The 13,585-nt window shown below is 45.2% G+C and overlaps 1 protein-coding gene across 6 annotated transcripts in view; it reads right to left on the reverse strand.

Moving 5' to 3' along the window:
* ACSL1 (acyl-CoA synthetase long chain family member 1) overlaps window positions 1-13,585 on the reverse strand; it is an 877,045-nt gene that overhangs the window by 455,368 nt on the left and 408,092 nt on the right. For all 6 annotated transcript variants that reach the window (XM_069631504.1, XM_069631500.1, XM_069631503.1 and 3 more), the window contains 2 exons: window positions 355-387; window positions 203-254 (listed from right to left, as the gene is read on the reverse strand). In XM_069631504.1, the coding sequence (XP_069487605.1) occupies window positions 203-254; window positions 355-387 (85 nt within the window). The remainder of the gene's footprint in view (window positions 1-202; window positions 255-354; window positions 388-13,585) is intronic.

Consider the following 13,585-nt stretch of genomic DNA (forward strand, 5'->3'; position numbering starts at 1 on the left):
CTCAGAGTTTAACAGTGTGTTAGCCAAACTAAATTCCACATTTTAACTCTCCCGAGTGAGGGTGCAGAAAATAGTTGGTGGGATTCACAGCTGCCTTGTGCAATACCAATACTAGGGCAATCTCCTTTTGCCTTCGCTTGAAATAACATCTCATGGCTCAATGTAAGAGGATAGAGCACTCCAGTATACAGGAAGAATTTACCCGTGGTTCCACTGGTAAAGCAAACAAGTGCCAGGTCTTCAGGCTTGGGGGGCTGAAAGTAGAGAAATGAAAGATGGTGGAATTAGAAGATTTTTGTTCAAGGTTTAACAATGAAATACCAAAATGTGTAGTTTAACAAATTCAAGATTTACCTTTGGTGTTTTTCGGTTAGCTTTTCCTAAATCCTATTTGAATAAAGAGAATAGAAAGGACATGAGTAAGGCTATGAAAACCAAGGTACGGCCACCAATTTACCCACAAGTAGTGTCTCTTTTTTGGCAAAGAGGCTAGTCAGACACCTAGGCATGCATCACCAAGCTACAATGACCCCTCCAAGAAGCAAAAGGCTCCCAGCCGCACTATTACCTCCAACTATTTGCTACACTGGTACTGCCATTATATACTTTGACATTACCACTCAAGATGCTACAGTCTTGGTTGCGGCCGAAAACGAAAGCATCTTCGGCGGCCTCTCAAATTATCATGGGATTAGAGTCCAATCACAGAGGTTTTAGAAAATAAAAAAGTCACATTAATCTTGGAACACTCAGAGATGCAGCACTCTTATTTTGGCAGAAATGACAATCTTAATTTTAAAATAAGTTTGGGTTGGGAGTGTTATACGGAATGATAGGCTTTTCAGTTTGTTTCATGGACCAATGGGGGTGGGGGTATGGCTTGTGAAGTTTTGCCAAACCCATTTTAAAGCATATTTAGCCATAAGCAACCCTCAAGAAATAATATGCGATACACAATAGGTAGAAGTAAGCTCACAAAATGCACCCACACATTTGCCTAGATTGGTTAAAAAGAAAACTATTTCAACGCATTCATGATCAGCCTTGGTCCAATTTTGAGGATATATTTTTTCAAGAACACCGGCAAAAAGCTAGGAATAGTCAAAATCTGATTAACAATAGAGCAAACTGATTTGGGCCCAAGCGAATACTGGTTTTGGATACGCTGAATGCCCACTGTCGGCCACACTGGGAGAGTGGTGTTTCTCCCACTTGGAAAGGCAGACTTTTCCTTCCAAAGGGAATTTCTTAATTAGAAGTGTGCACCTCTGCCCCAAATTAGTGGGATTTAAACCAGTGATTCAACGCACCTCAAGAGCACCTACACCTTTACCGGGTGTTTCGACATGAGCATTTATATTGCGCGCTTTGTTTATTTGTAATGCGCGCCAGACCCGAGGGTACCAGGGCGCAAAAGACATCAAGAGGGTTATTCAGCTTAGGTTACAGTGCTGTGCAATATCATACATTTATATACAGTCAGTTGTGATGAGGACAATTTCTACATGAAAGGCATGAAAACTGGTTGGTTAAAAACGCAAGAGATAATAGGTAGTATATACAATGAGTACGGAAAGGAGCGAAAATTCCAGTTAATATATACTAGGAGGTTAGAGGTCATTCTCCTTGACCCAGCGGATGACGTGAGCTCTAAAGCATGGTCAGCCCTCAGGGGTGGGGAGTTCCAGGATTGGGCAGCTTTAACCGGGAAGCTACTCCCGCCAGTCTTCGTGCGTTTATCCCTGGGCACTGTAAGAAGGTTGGTGTTAGTAGTTCTAGTGGGTCGGTTGGTGAGTTGTCTCGTAAATCTGTCTATGATATATTTTGGGGCAGCTTGGTGAAGGCATTTGTGTGTGAGGGATACTATTTTGAGAAAGATTTTATCATTCGTCGATAGCCAGTTATTAGATCTTCTGTGGTCAGAAATATGGGCTTTCTTAGGAACGCATTGGGCTGCTCTTAAGGCGTGGTTTTGCAAAATCTGGATGTTATTGGTAATGTATTTATTACTCCCTAGGTATAGGGCAGTACAATAATCCAGTTTGGACAGAACAAGGGCTCTTGCCAAAGTAATGCAGTTGTTGGGGGAAAGAAAGGGCTTAGCTGCTCTAATTGGTTTGCAGGTGTAGGCTGTTGATGAGGCCATGGAGTTGATTTGCTTTTTAACATTTAGTGTAGTCCAAATAGAAGCAAAGGGTTTTGACTTCCTTGGCAATTGTGATGTTATCTATTATAAAGTTGGAATAATTATGACCTAATTTGTTAAGATTCGCAGGGGTGCCGAGGATAAGGAGTTCCGTCTTGTCATCATTCAGGCATAGACCGTGAGACGCCATCCATGCCTGGATGATGAGGTACACTATTCACAAATGCCAAATCCTTGTAGTCGCTCGTCAGAGGGATCAGGATCTGGGTATCTGCATAGTTGGTGTAGGTGATACCCAGGTCATCTAGATCATCAAAAAGAGGCTTTGTGAAAATGTTGTATAGAGTGGGGGATACGCAAGATCCCTGTGGCACCCCACAGGTGATCAATATGGGGTCGGCTGCTGCTATGGAGGAGAAGACGCGCATAGATCTATTGTCCAAAAAGGATTGGATCCATCTTATCGCTTCTAGTGAGAAGTGGGCAGCAGAATCCAAGTGGTTGCACAGGATCTTGTGGTCTACTAGGTCAAACACTGCTGAGAGATCAAGTAGTAGTAGTGCTGCCTTACCATTGTATCTCAGCGTGTCGATCTGTGCCTCGAGGTCGATTAGCGCTGTTTCAGTGCTGTGGTCTAAATCCTGACTGCTGTACTCTTAATAGTTTGTTGCATTCCACAAATTGTTGGATTTGGAGGTAAGCCACCTTGTCCAGGATTTTAAGCAGGAACGGGACTGTGGTGATGGGGCGGTAGTTAGTGGGTATGGACGGGTCAAGGGTTTGTTTTTTAAGTAAAGGGAGAACCCAAGACGGTTTCAAATTGTTGGGAATGGTACCAGTGGAGGAGGCATTTATGAGTTTGGAGATGAAGGGCGAGAGGTCCCGTGCAGCGTCTTTTATAATTTGGCCTGGCACGGATCACCGTGGCAGTTAGAGGGTTTGAGTCCAAGGATGATTTTTTCGACTTCTAAGATGGATACTTTATTAAAGTTGAAGCGGGGTGTGTTGATCGGGAGGTGGTGGTGGTAGTTGGGGCAGAGGCTTGGAAATTTTGTTAGGCTTAGGGGCCAGGAGGAGGGTTTCTTTTTTATTATTGATATTAGCTTGGAGAGTCGCTACCTTATTCGATAGGGCACTCTGAATGCTGGTACACGAAAGTGTCTGACAGGTATCAGGTGCTATGATGGGTGATTCTATTTCTTTAAGGATTGTGAAAAATTCTTTGGTACTAGAATTGGCTTCCGTAATGCGCAGATTGAAAGAGGATTGTTTGGCGAGTAAGATTTCTTTTTTTTTTTTTAGAGGGAGGCTATTTTACTAAGATTGTTTGTTAGTCTCGGAAGGGTCTTGTCTCCAGATTTGTTCACTTTTACGTTTTTGTAGTCTCATAGTTTAAGTGAGGGGTGTTTTTTAGGTTTGCTCTTTGTTTTTCAGTGGTTGCTATGGCATCTAATGATAACATTTTGTTATATTCCTCTACCATAGTGAAGGGGTCAGTATTGGCGGGGAGCGAGTTTAAGGTGGGAAGAATCAACGGGGTGAGCTTTTCAGCTGTAATGTTTCTTTTGTTTCTAGTGGGGATGGCTGGGGCCATGTTAGTGGCGGGTAATGGAGGCGTAATCTCTAGAGAGAAGGAGATCAGGTGGTGGTCAGACCAGGGTTGAGGATTGATGGACGTAATGGAGGTCCTGCAGTTGTGTTCTGCTACCCAGTCAAGGGTTCTTCCTTTGGTACGGCTGGCACCCATCACTTTTTGGGTGAAGCCCAGTTCCTCAAGGGAGTCACTGATGTGCATGGCGTTTGTGTCAGATGGGTCATTGAAACCTAAGTTAAGATCTCCTAGGAGGAGACAGTGTGAGGCATTTGCGTTCAGATAAAATGGTGGTTAGGTCTTCTTCGAAGGAGCCTAGGGGACCAGGAGGTCTGTATATAAGGTGGATAGACAGGGTCTGGGAGTCCGAAAAGGGTAACTTGGCCATGAGAGATTCGCAAGAGTCTAGGTTTTGGGGTGTGGAAAGTCTCAGGGACAGACTAGTTTTAGCAATTATGGCAAGGCCTCCACCTCGGGACTTAGTGCAATCTATTCTAAGGAGGGTGTAGTCCTCGGGTATGGCTAGCAGGTCAGCAATTTCCATTGCGTGGGCTACCATGGAGCGGGCATTTATAAGGGCTCCTCTTAAACTGGACTGGGTAGATTCCTTGGATGGTGACTGGGAATCGTGGACGTTTTTAGGGTGGATGTTGAAGTCTCGGGTAAGCCGGCTATGGAGCTGGAGTGGGTGTTTGGTCTTCATGGTTTTGTGGAGGGAGATGTTGGTATTAAGCTGTAGGTTGCTGGAGGTATTATTTATGAGAGGGCGGTAAGTATTAGCTAGAGGTTCATAGATTTTAGGGAGTCTAGCGCAAAGTTTAAGGTTTCTCTGCAAGGTCTTGTGTCCAAATTATTCTGGCTTGGAGGTTTGCTATTATGGGTCACCGGATAGTGTGTAGTAACTGTTAATGGCGAGATAGGAATCATGATGGGATGTAAGGTGCCGATAAGGTGTAGAATAGTCCTCAGCAGGACAGTGTAGGTCATTGGCAGGTGAATAGTTTGCTCGTGTGATGACTAGGTGGGATCAGAAGTAGCTCTAAGGCCGGGATGGAGTGTAGAGTGCTAGGGACTTGGGGAAGCACTGCTGTCAGTGGGTAGCCTGGATTGGCAGTGCATCTAGGAGCTATGTGGCAGTCATATCAAAGATTGCCTGGAGATGCAGTTACCGATCTGGTGGAGTACAATTACAGCTTAAGTGACCTTGGTCAGATACTGTGCAAAAACGACTAGGTGGCGCTGGGCAGATAAAGTACAAAGCCAACCCAGTGCACTGGGCAGATAAGAATGCTAGTTCAAGGCAATTGGCGCTGGGCAGAGAAAATGCAGAATCAACACAGTGGCATTAGGCAGGTAAAAAGCAAATTCAATACAGTTGGTGCTAGGCAGGTAAAAAGCAGGGTTCAGTATGAAGTAGTAAAGATTACTGTGCAACAGAAGCGATTGCACAGGAGGTAATTGGCTGGAGTCTCATGTCAGGGGTGATAGTACATAGTGAGATAGTACATATTATGGTATAGGTGCTTTTGAGTCTCACTGTAGATGGCTTGGCAGGCCAGGGGTCCGGGCTAGGTTGAGAAGCTTAAGGGCTGAGGAGAGTACAAATGCGGGGGTCGAGGAGGCAAGGCTAAGGGACCTGGAGCATCAGGCAGCATGGCCAGCTCAGTCAGGAGCCTTTTTTCATGGGCTGGCGAGATACGATTGTCTAGAAATAATTCTGGCAGCCAATCCGGCTGCTTCAGGGGTCAATGGCTCAAAGCACAGCTGCATATGGCTGCTGCATTAGGACTGACCAGTCACTGCCAAATCTTGAAATAACATTAATGTTCTTCTACCAGGAAATCCATTCCAAAATGTTTAATTTTCTTAAGGGAAAAGAAGCCAAACAGAACACTTGCAATATTGCAAATCAAATGCTACAATCATTTACCTTGAAGGCGCAGGTTTGAAGAGGTCACGTCTGAAAACTCACTGGCCCCACATCGTGAGGGTGGCCTCTAGGTTGTGACTTTTTGCCACCACCAGGCTGCATGCTGGGAATTACTATGTGCATGCAGTGTAATACTGTTTTCAGTAATGTTTGCACAGACTACATTCTTCCAAAGGGCCTTCCACCCCACAATGCTTCAAAGACCCAACAATGGCTGTAGGGACTATGAAAATAAAACTATGCACACAATCCTCCCCCTCCCACCCACCCGCAACCCCCAGAGTACTGTTTAGATGGATTTCTAAACTCTGGCCTGTGCATAGAGTTTAGGAGGCCACCCTAGTGATAGTGAACAGGGGGACACCTCTTGAAGCTTAGCCCAATCAAGGTATAATGGAGTGTGGCCAAGGCCTAGTCTCAGGAGAGGCAAGTGTGGTCAGGGGTCCACAATTAGTCCACATATTGAGCAATCATGGATTACACTTACACAGGCAAGTACATGATTGCTATATGCATTATTGGCCAGAGAACACTACAAAATGACTGAACAGGTAATATCACACAATACAAATATAGAACATATATACAGTCAGTGTAGAATAATCAATTTACACCCACAATACCTGAAAGGGAAGGTAATTAATTAGTTATAACACCAACAGTCCACAGGAATAATAACCCTAACTTGTAAAGTCCAACCCTAGGTTGTATGGGGCATTGTGCCCAAAAGTTCAAAGTTTTCAAAGAGTTTAAAGGTTGAAGGCTTCACTTCACTGTAGAAAGTCATGACCAGGTGCAAAGAAAAAAGAAAAACGTTTGGGGTGTCCATAGAATATGGAAGAAAAGTTGCTCCAAGAGAAGACTTTAAAACAGTGCCACTGTGGGACTAGCCATAAACACATCAACACTACATGTGCTACGACCAAGCTTTCACCTTTTAAGCCCTGTTACACTCTCCCACATCAGCGGCTAACCAGACCCAAAAGTGCTTTAGTCCATCAGTTCTTGTTGTCTTCCTTATGGATAACCTTATGCCAAGTTTGTCTGCTAAACCCATAGAAAGCAGAGTGGCACTCTGGAACATGAACTGCACCCATCAACAGGGGTCAAAATTGGGATTTGTTGACCAGGAGCAAAAAGCAGCTACTGGTTGTCGAGCATAACCAGTTACCCTTGGAAAACCAGGAGCAACTTTGCACCGGATGCAAGCGAACCTTTAGTCCATTTTATACTATCCAATATGCTCGAACTGTCCTTAAGGTGTGTTCTTATTCTCCTTTGATATACATTCGCAAACAGAGTTAATATTGCATAGCTAGGTTAGTAAGGCACTACTTGCCGGCACTACTTGCAACAGGAGTAAAAAGTAGCTCCTGGTAGTTGCTGGTTTCAAGATAACTAGGCTCCCTTTGGCTATAACCAGGAGCTAACTATCTCTCAGCAAATTCAAACACTGCATCAACACGACAGGTTTTGCATCTGCCTTTCTCACTGTTACCTGGGTGTAATTTTAGGGGGTGTCAGAGGTGTTCGTCTCCCTCTTCCCCCATTCTGCCCCTCCCACAAACTTTCATGGCACTCCATTTTGTCAGCCTCATTTGGCAGGGGGCCCTTTCATTTAGATGTGTTGCCTCCCCCCACCCCTCATATTTTCAGCAAATGTACTCCACTGAACTGTCCCACTAACAAAAACCACCTCCTCACTTTCATTTACAGAGACAAGAGCAGCAAAGCCACCAACAGTGGCAAACGGGTGCTATACAAGACCATGCTTGTTACACTACATAATACCTATACAAAAGCCAAAACCTTTGACTTCGTAAATACTTGTTAGCATGACTTCAGTGCAAAGAAAATGCGCATGGGCACACATCTTATTTTAATTACAACTGAACTCCTTTAAATGCTCAATTAAGGCATTAAATCTCAGACGTCTGCTTAAAAGTAACACTGGCAGGCCCTGTGCAACAAACACTTTGATGTTACTACATGACGGAAGTAGCTAGAAATCAAGGAAAAGATACCTTCCAACTACCACCACTTGGACTCCACCAGAACATAGCAAACAAGAAAAGTGTGCAAGTACCCCATGATACATCAGTGCCTCACAAATCCCTCTGTGTGTATGTATGCATGAAAGAGTTGGTGCAAGCAAAAATCTACACACCGGTCAGAAGGAGCTAGGCCAGTTTTTGCTATTTGTCACTCTTATTAAAATAAAAGTGAAAAGGCCTCACCATCCCATCTATGAATTTCCATAACCAAACTAAGGTGCTAGTCTGCTGTGAAGTCCAAGGTAAACAGTTGGTTCTTCCTCCAAAGTTAAGCTGCTCTGTCCCTACCACTAAAATAAAAATAACCAGTCCAAGAGAATTACTCCCTTCTCCTAGATAGGCTTCCTCAACCTTAAAAGACAATTTTTAGATACTTTTTTAGCAATCGCTTGTATTAATTTATTTAGTTCCTCTAGGAGACTTTTACAACTCTTTGGCTCCCCCATTTCTTCTCTTTGTAGGCTTCTCCTCCTCAATGTTATGGGCTTCGGATATTCTTTTACAATGTCAAGTGCTCTGAAAGTCTCTCCTTCTCCAATATTACTAGGGGGTACTGAATCCATTTTTATGTGGTTCTTATCTTCAGTTTCTGTAGTTCATTAAAACCTTAAGAATAAGTTATTTAACATCTTGTTGCTCGTCTAGGTCTTTCTCCTTGAGATGTTTATTGGAGACCCCAATAGTTTATTCTTATTTTCTTGTCCAGTTCTTGTATTACTGAGTCACTTTACTTGGATTCATGACACTCAATGGGAAGAGCAGGCTGAGGGTACTCTTTATCCCAGTGTTCACTCCCGGGTCTCCCCCAGTTACCTGGTTTTCTACGGGTCGGCATCACCGGACCGGTTTGCAGGAAAACTTCCTTCATAGTCCGGTTAGCTTCTGTTCTTGCCAAGACTCCAGTTGCTTCTCCACAGCTCTGCATCACCCGTGCGCCCGCGTTGTTGCCAGACTGAACTGTTCACCTCTTCTGGGTCATGCCACTGCTCTCGACTGGTTCGTTCTCCTGGGAGGGAAGAATGGGTGTTGGGGGGGGGGGGGGGGGGCTGAGGGAGGTTTGACACTTTCTCTGGCATTCAGCTTCCTCCGTGCAGTGCTTCTTGCCCAAAGCACCTTGTGGCTTCCTCGCCAAAGAGGATCACGCAGTCTCTCCCAGCACTTCTCACTCAATGATTAGAAAATCCCAGGTTTCACTTCTCATGGACAGACCATCTCTTTTTATGATCGACTGCTGGGTCCTACGCAGCGGAGGATTATAGTCTGTTGACTCTTTGTTCTCTTTATTGTTCATTTTTCTTTGGCACAGTAGTGTTGGTTTCCAACCACTGAGTAATCGATATTACTCACTTAGCATTCTTCTTCACAGTAGTTTTACTACATTGATCCTCAGTTTGGATCTTGGGTCTTATGTCACAATAACAATCCATGGCTTGGTTTGATGGATGTAGTGGGAGTTTTGATGTCACTGTTCTAGAAAGGTGTTCTAGGGAGTTCCTCTATAGGACAGGAGTCCTTGTCCAACCAGAGGCGATTCTCTCCCTGTGAGTCCCTGCGTGCCACCACACCCGGGGGGAGGGGGGGGGGGATTATTGCATAGCAGATTCACCTCCCTAGCCTCACAAGGAAAGCCCCCCACACCCTCCCCTGGGTAGAAGTGACTGAATCCCATCACAGTAGACTAAGGGAGCTCCTACAACCGCATTCTACAACCTTAACCCAGCTTACACAGTAGCCTAGGCATTTAAAATTTTGCTCACTTTTCAGGGAGCTGCATGTTTCATCTCTGTTGCGCATCGTCGGTTTACATTTCTCTGCTAGTTAAGCACGAGACCGAGGGGGGGCAACATCCTATTGATTTTGTGGTACCTGGGGGTACACACAACAGCTGCCAAGTTTATGCGAGTGTGTGGGGTAATTTGGCTGCCTTGGCTGACATTTCCCCAAGGCATTTTAACTTGTGTAAACGTTGCAAATGTATTCGCACAATTTCAGTCAACATTTCAGAAAAACGGCCTGACAGCCTCTCCTCCTTCCCTCGTCTGTAGTGTAAATGGGTTGTGTATATGCTAATCCCATACAGCCCCTGCCTACCCATGGAACGGCAGCCTGTTAGAATCTGGATGAATAAAAGCAAGTCTGTTTTGGCCCTGCTTCCATCATTTTAACTGGCACAAGTAAGGAAAACCATCAGAGACCCTTACCTAGAAAGGGGCAGAGAATGCAAATTTGAGGTTGCGGTCTTACTGAAAAGCCCATCATGTCCTCCAGCTTCATAATTCCTGTCCGTCACTGCCAACACTCTGCTTTTCACCAGCCTGTAGCCGTGACAACTCCCTGTCCACTTTCTTACACCAAGATGCAGCATTTGAGGAATCCACACCCCACCCGTAATCTTTTCTGTTCTGCGTTTAATGATGAAACCACTGCAGCACCACCAAAGGCCTGGTGACAAGTCAAAAACTGTTGACTTTGTGTCTGTTGGCAGAGGTAATTATCATTTTGCCTTGTGAGAGAAGATTTTGGGGCTTGAAGGAGACTGCAGAGTAGACCTATGGGTGAAATGAGGTGTTCTAGCCTATGCCCCAACCAATACCCGATAAACATCTTCTTGCCCTGCCCAAGATGGACCCTTCCCCAACAGGCAACTGAGCAGAGCACCAGAGCATGGTAGAGTGATCTTTGGGGCATCTCAGCTTGCAAAACCAGCATGCCAAGTGTTCGGAAAGATCTCTTTTAGTCAGCTTTCCCTCCATATTCTACGAATCCCCAAACCTTTTAATTAGGTTTTTGACCCTGTCCCGACTTGCAGGCCTTTCATTGGCCTTTTGCTCATTTGTTATGGGGAAACCCACTAGTCCTTCAGAGTGTCAGTAAGGCAAAACTAGGTTTCCTTTTGTCTTTCTACTTTTTACCTTCTTTGGTAACTTTCAAAGATTGTACAGAGCATCTTACCGTGACAATTGGGATACTTTGTCATCTAGCCTCTTACCTATAGGATTTTTGGTTATTTTTAATGTGCCTTAAGACAAGCTGGTCAAAGCAGATACCCTACCATTTTTGCATTAGTTTGCACATTTACCGTGTTTGGCTATTAGCAATGGCTAATGGTTCAACATTCACACCAGATTTATAGCTTGTTCTTTGGCCATTTTGTTCTTTGGTGGTCTTCCTGCCTTTTCAGGTCAGGAAATCCCCAATATGGTCATGCATTTGCTCGGGAAAGCTGCTGCTTTCTTGGGTTAGTGCATGCCATGTGTTTGTTTGGATTCAGGCAGTGGGTTGGGACAGTCTGGTGCCAATCCTCAAACTGGCGCCAGTGAGTCTGGTGTGCATTCACAAAAAGAAACCCACAGTGGTCCCTGACTGGACCATTGCTGGCAGAGTGAGTCGTGCAGATCCTTGCTATTGGAGGGCTCAGTATGGTCACTCACCTCAATTTAGGATGAGAGGAGTCCTGCATTCATTCCAGCAGATCAGAAATGGAGCCAAGTATGCGGTGTAGCTACAAGAGGATAACTTCGGAAGAGGCCTGCCAACCTTTCCTTCAATTGTCCTGGTGAAGCACTGGGACTGTCTCAGAAGGCCCTCGTTAGTGCTTCGCCCCGTGGACTAGCGGGACCAACCAGTCTCTACGTCTTCTCATGTACCTGCAGCTTTGAGCCTTCAGGTGTGTCCCTGGACCAGCCGGTAGACTGACGAGCTTTAAATTGGGCTACTGCGCCAGAAGTCTTTCCACATTTTCATCTGGAACTTCAGTGGGCGCCAGCTACTCCCAAATGTCACCTTCCTGCCAAGTTTCAGCTTTCCAGCATCAAGGGATCCTGTCCAGGATGTTGGTCTTTGTTTGCAACTGAAGAGACGCCTGCTGTAGCAAGTGTGCAGTGACTGTCGCTGGAACTGGCCATCCTCCATCTGGTAGTGTCCCCTCAAGAGGCCTGCATTGGTGCCTGCTGCGTTTCATCTTCAGATCGGGTTGCACGCAGCTCCTGGAGCAGACCGGAAACTTCCTTGCACCAGCAGCACCAGGGCATCTTCTACTGGATCCAACGGTGGGAAAACCTACCTCCAGCCACTCCAATCGACCTGCCAAGTCACTTGGGAAAATTGGAGTAAGGGTGGTGAGTAATCTTAGTGCTTACAACTTCCCCAGTCATCTCCATTCTAAAAGAATATGAAGAACTTGGATTTATTCCATTCTTTCCCTTTTCAAACGTTTAGTTTAAAAGCTGTTCTGAAAGATCAAGAAAGTACCTTACTTAACAGTAAAAACCTTGCAAAGTCTTCTGGAACATTTTTCACCACCAGAGGAACATTTCCTAGCTGTGCGTCCGCTGCTTAAGGAAAGGCCCCATTCAACTTAGGGATTGGATTAATAAAGGTAGGCCCCCTCTATTCCTGTGAACTTGTTATCCTATTGCATAACTATTTACCTTCCACACAGGTGTACAAGTGAATTGTGCGCATTTTTATAACCAAAGTTGACTTTATATGTTTTATATTTAGAGTGTTGTGTAATATTACCTACTTGATTGATTTTTCTAGTGTGTTTTTGGGCCTATAATATAGTATTTTACTCATTGTGGGCCCCTGACTCCAATACGGAGACTAAGCCTTGACCAGTCTCTGTACTTACCTTGATTGGGTTTGGCCAACCTCTCACGAGTTCACCTGTTCACTATAACTAGGATGGCCTCTTAAAATCTGTCCACCAGGCCAGATTTGAGAAATCCATATTCACACCAAGCAAGGCGCAATGGGTGACTGCGGCCCCAAATTTCAAGTAGCCCTTTCTCTGAACCTAAAGTTCTTGCTGCTGCCCCAGCCCTTAGCTGTAGCTTATGGTAATTGATGGAGTTTACAGACTGCCCCTTCCCCTCAACTGCCAACTTGCAGATGCTTGTATTGTTGCACATGGGATACAATGCATTTATGCGAGAAAGAGGGATTGACAGGGGCAGTGTGACATACTGACAAGTGTCTCCACCAATCAAACAGAAAGATTGGCACTCAGGAACCGGGTACTTCCGACCTGCACCCATCAACAGGACAGATTTCACATCTGCCTATCCCACTAATAAACCCTACACACCCCTTTTTTCTTAGCAATAAGTGTAGCGAGGTGGCAAACTGGCACTATACAAGACCACTTACATTAAATAATACCTATACAAAAGCCAAAACATTTGCCCTTGAGTACTTGTTTTTGACAGGACTTCTCAGTACAAGGAACAGGCACACATCAAAGTTGAGGCATTAAACCTCAGAAGACGGCTTAAAAATAACACTGGCAGGCCCAACTACAACACAACCGTTGATGTTTCTACGTGATAGAAGTAGCTAGTAATCAAGGATTAGAGATTTCCTAAGCACAGTCATGAAGGAATTGCCCATGACACGGCAACAACTGGAAAATGGTGCAAGTACATTCTCGGCACCTCGAGAGGAGCGCAGTTAGTACTTTGAAGCCTGACTCACAAGGCAGAGGGTCGAAAAGGGCACTGCACTAAGCAATGAGGAAAAAAAGAACACCTGGTTGATCTTGCCTGTTTGGGCGGCACCACATAGTCCGAATGGGGGCTGCGTTCACCACCACAGCCCGGCACACAGTGCCTACCACAGCATGGAGCACATTTTGTCACAGCCGCCTGCACTCCAGTACACAGCGCTCTGCAAACAGGAAGGGGAATGCCTCAGGAATTTTACAGGGCCCAGCCCCCTGACCCAGTGTGCCACTAATGCTTCCCAAGGACGCTGATGGCAGACAGGGCCCAAGTTTAGGAATTGACTGTGGCCCACAAGCTGCTACAATCTAAGACAGGTTGTACTTGGCATATGCAACCCAGCCAGTAATCAATAAAAGGGAG

The sequence above is a fragment of the Ambystoma mexicanum genome, chromosome 6q (genome assembly GCF_040938575.1).
Source record: "Ambystoma mexicanum isolate Mex_15411 chromosome 6q, UKY_AmexF1_1, whole genome shotgun sequence".
Taxonomy (NCBI): Eukaryota; Metazoa; Chordata; class Amphibia; order Caudata; family Ambystomatidae; genus Ambystoma; species Ambystoma mexicanum.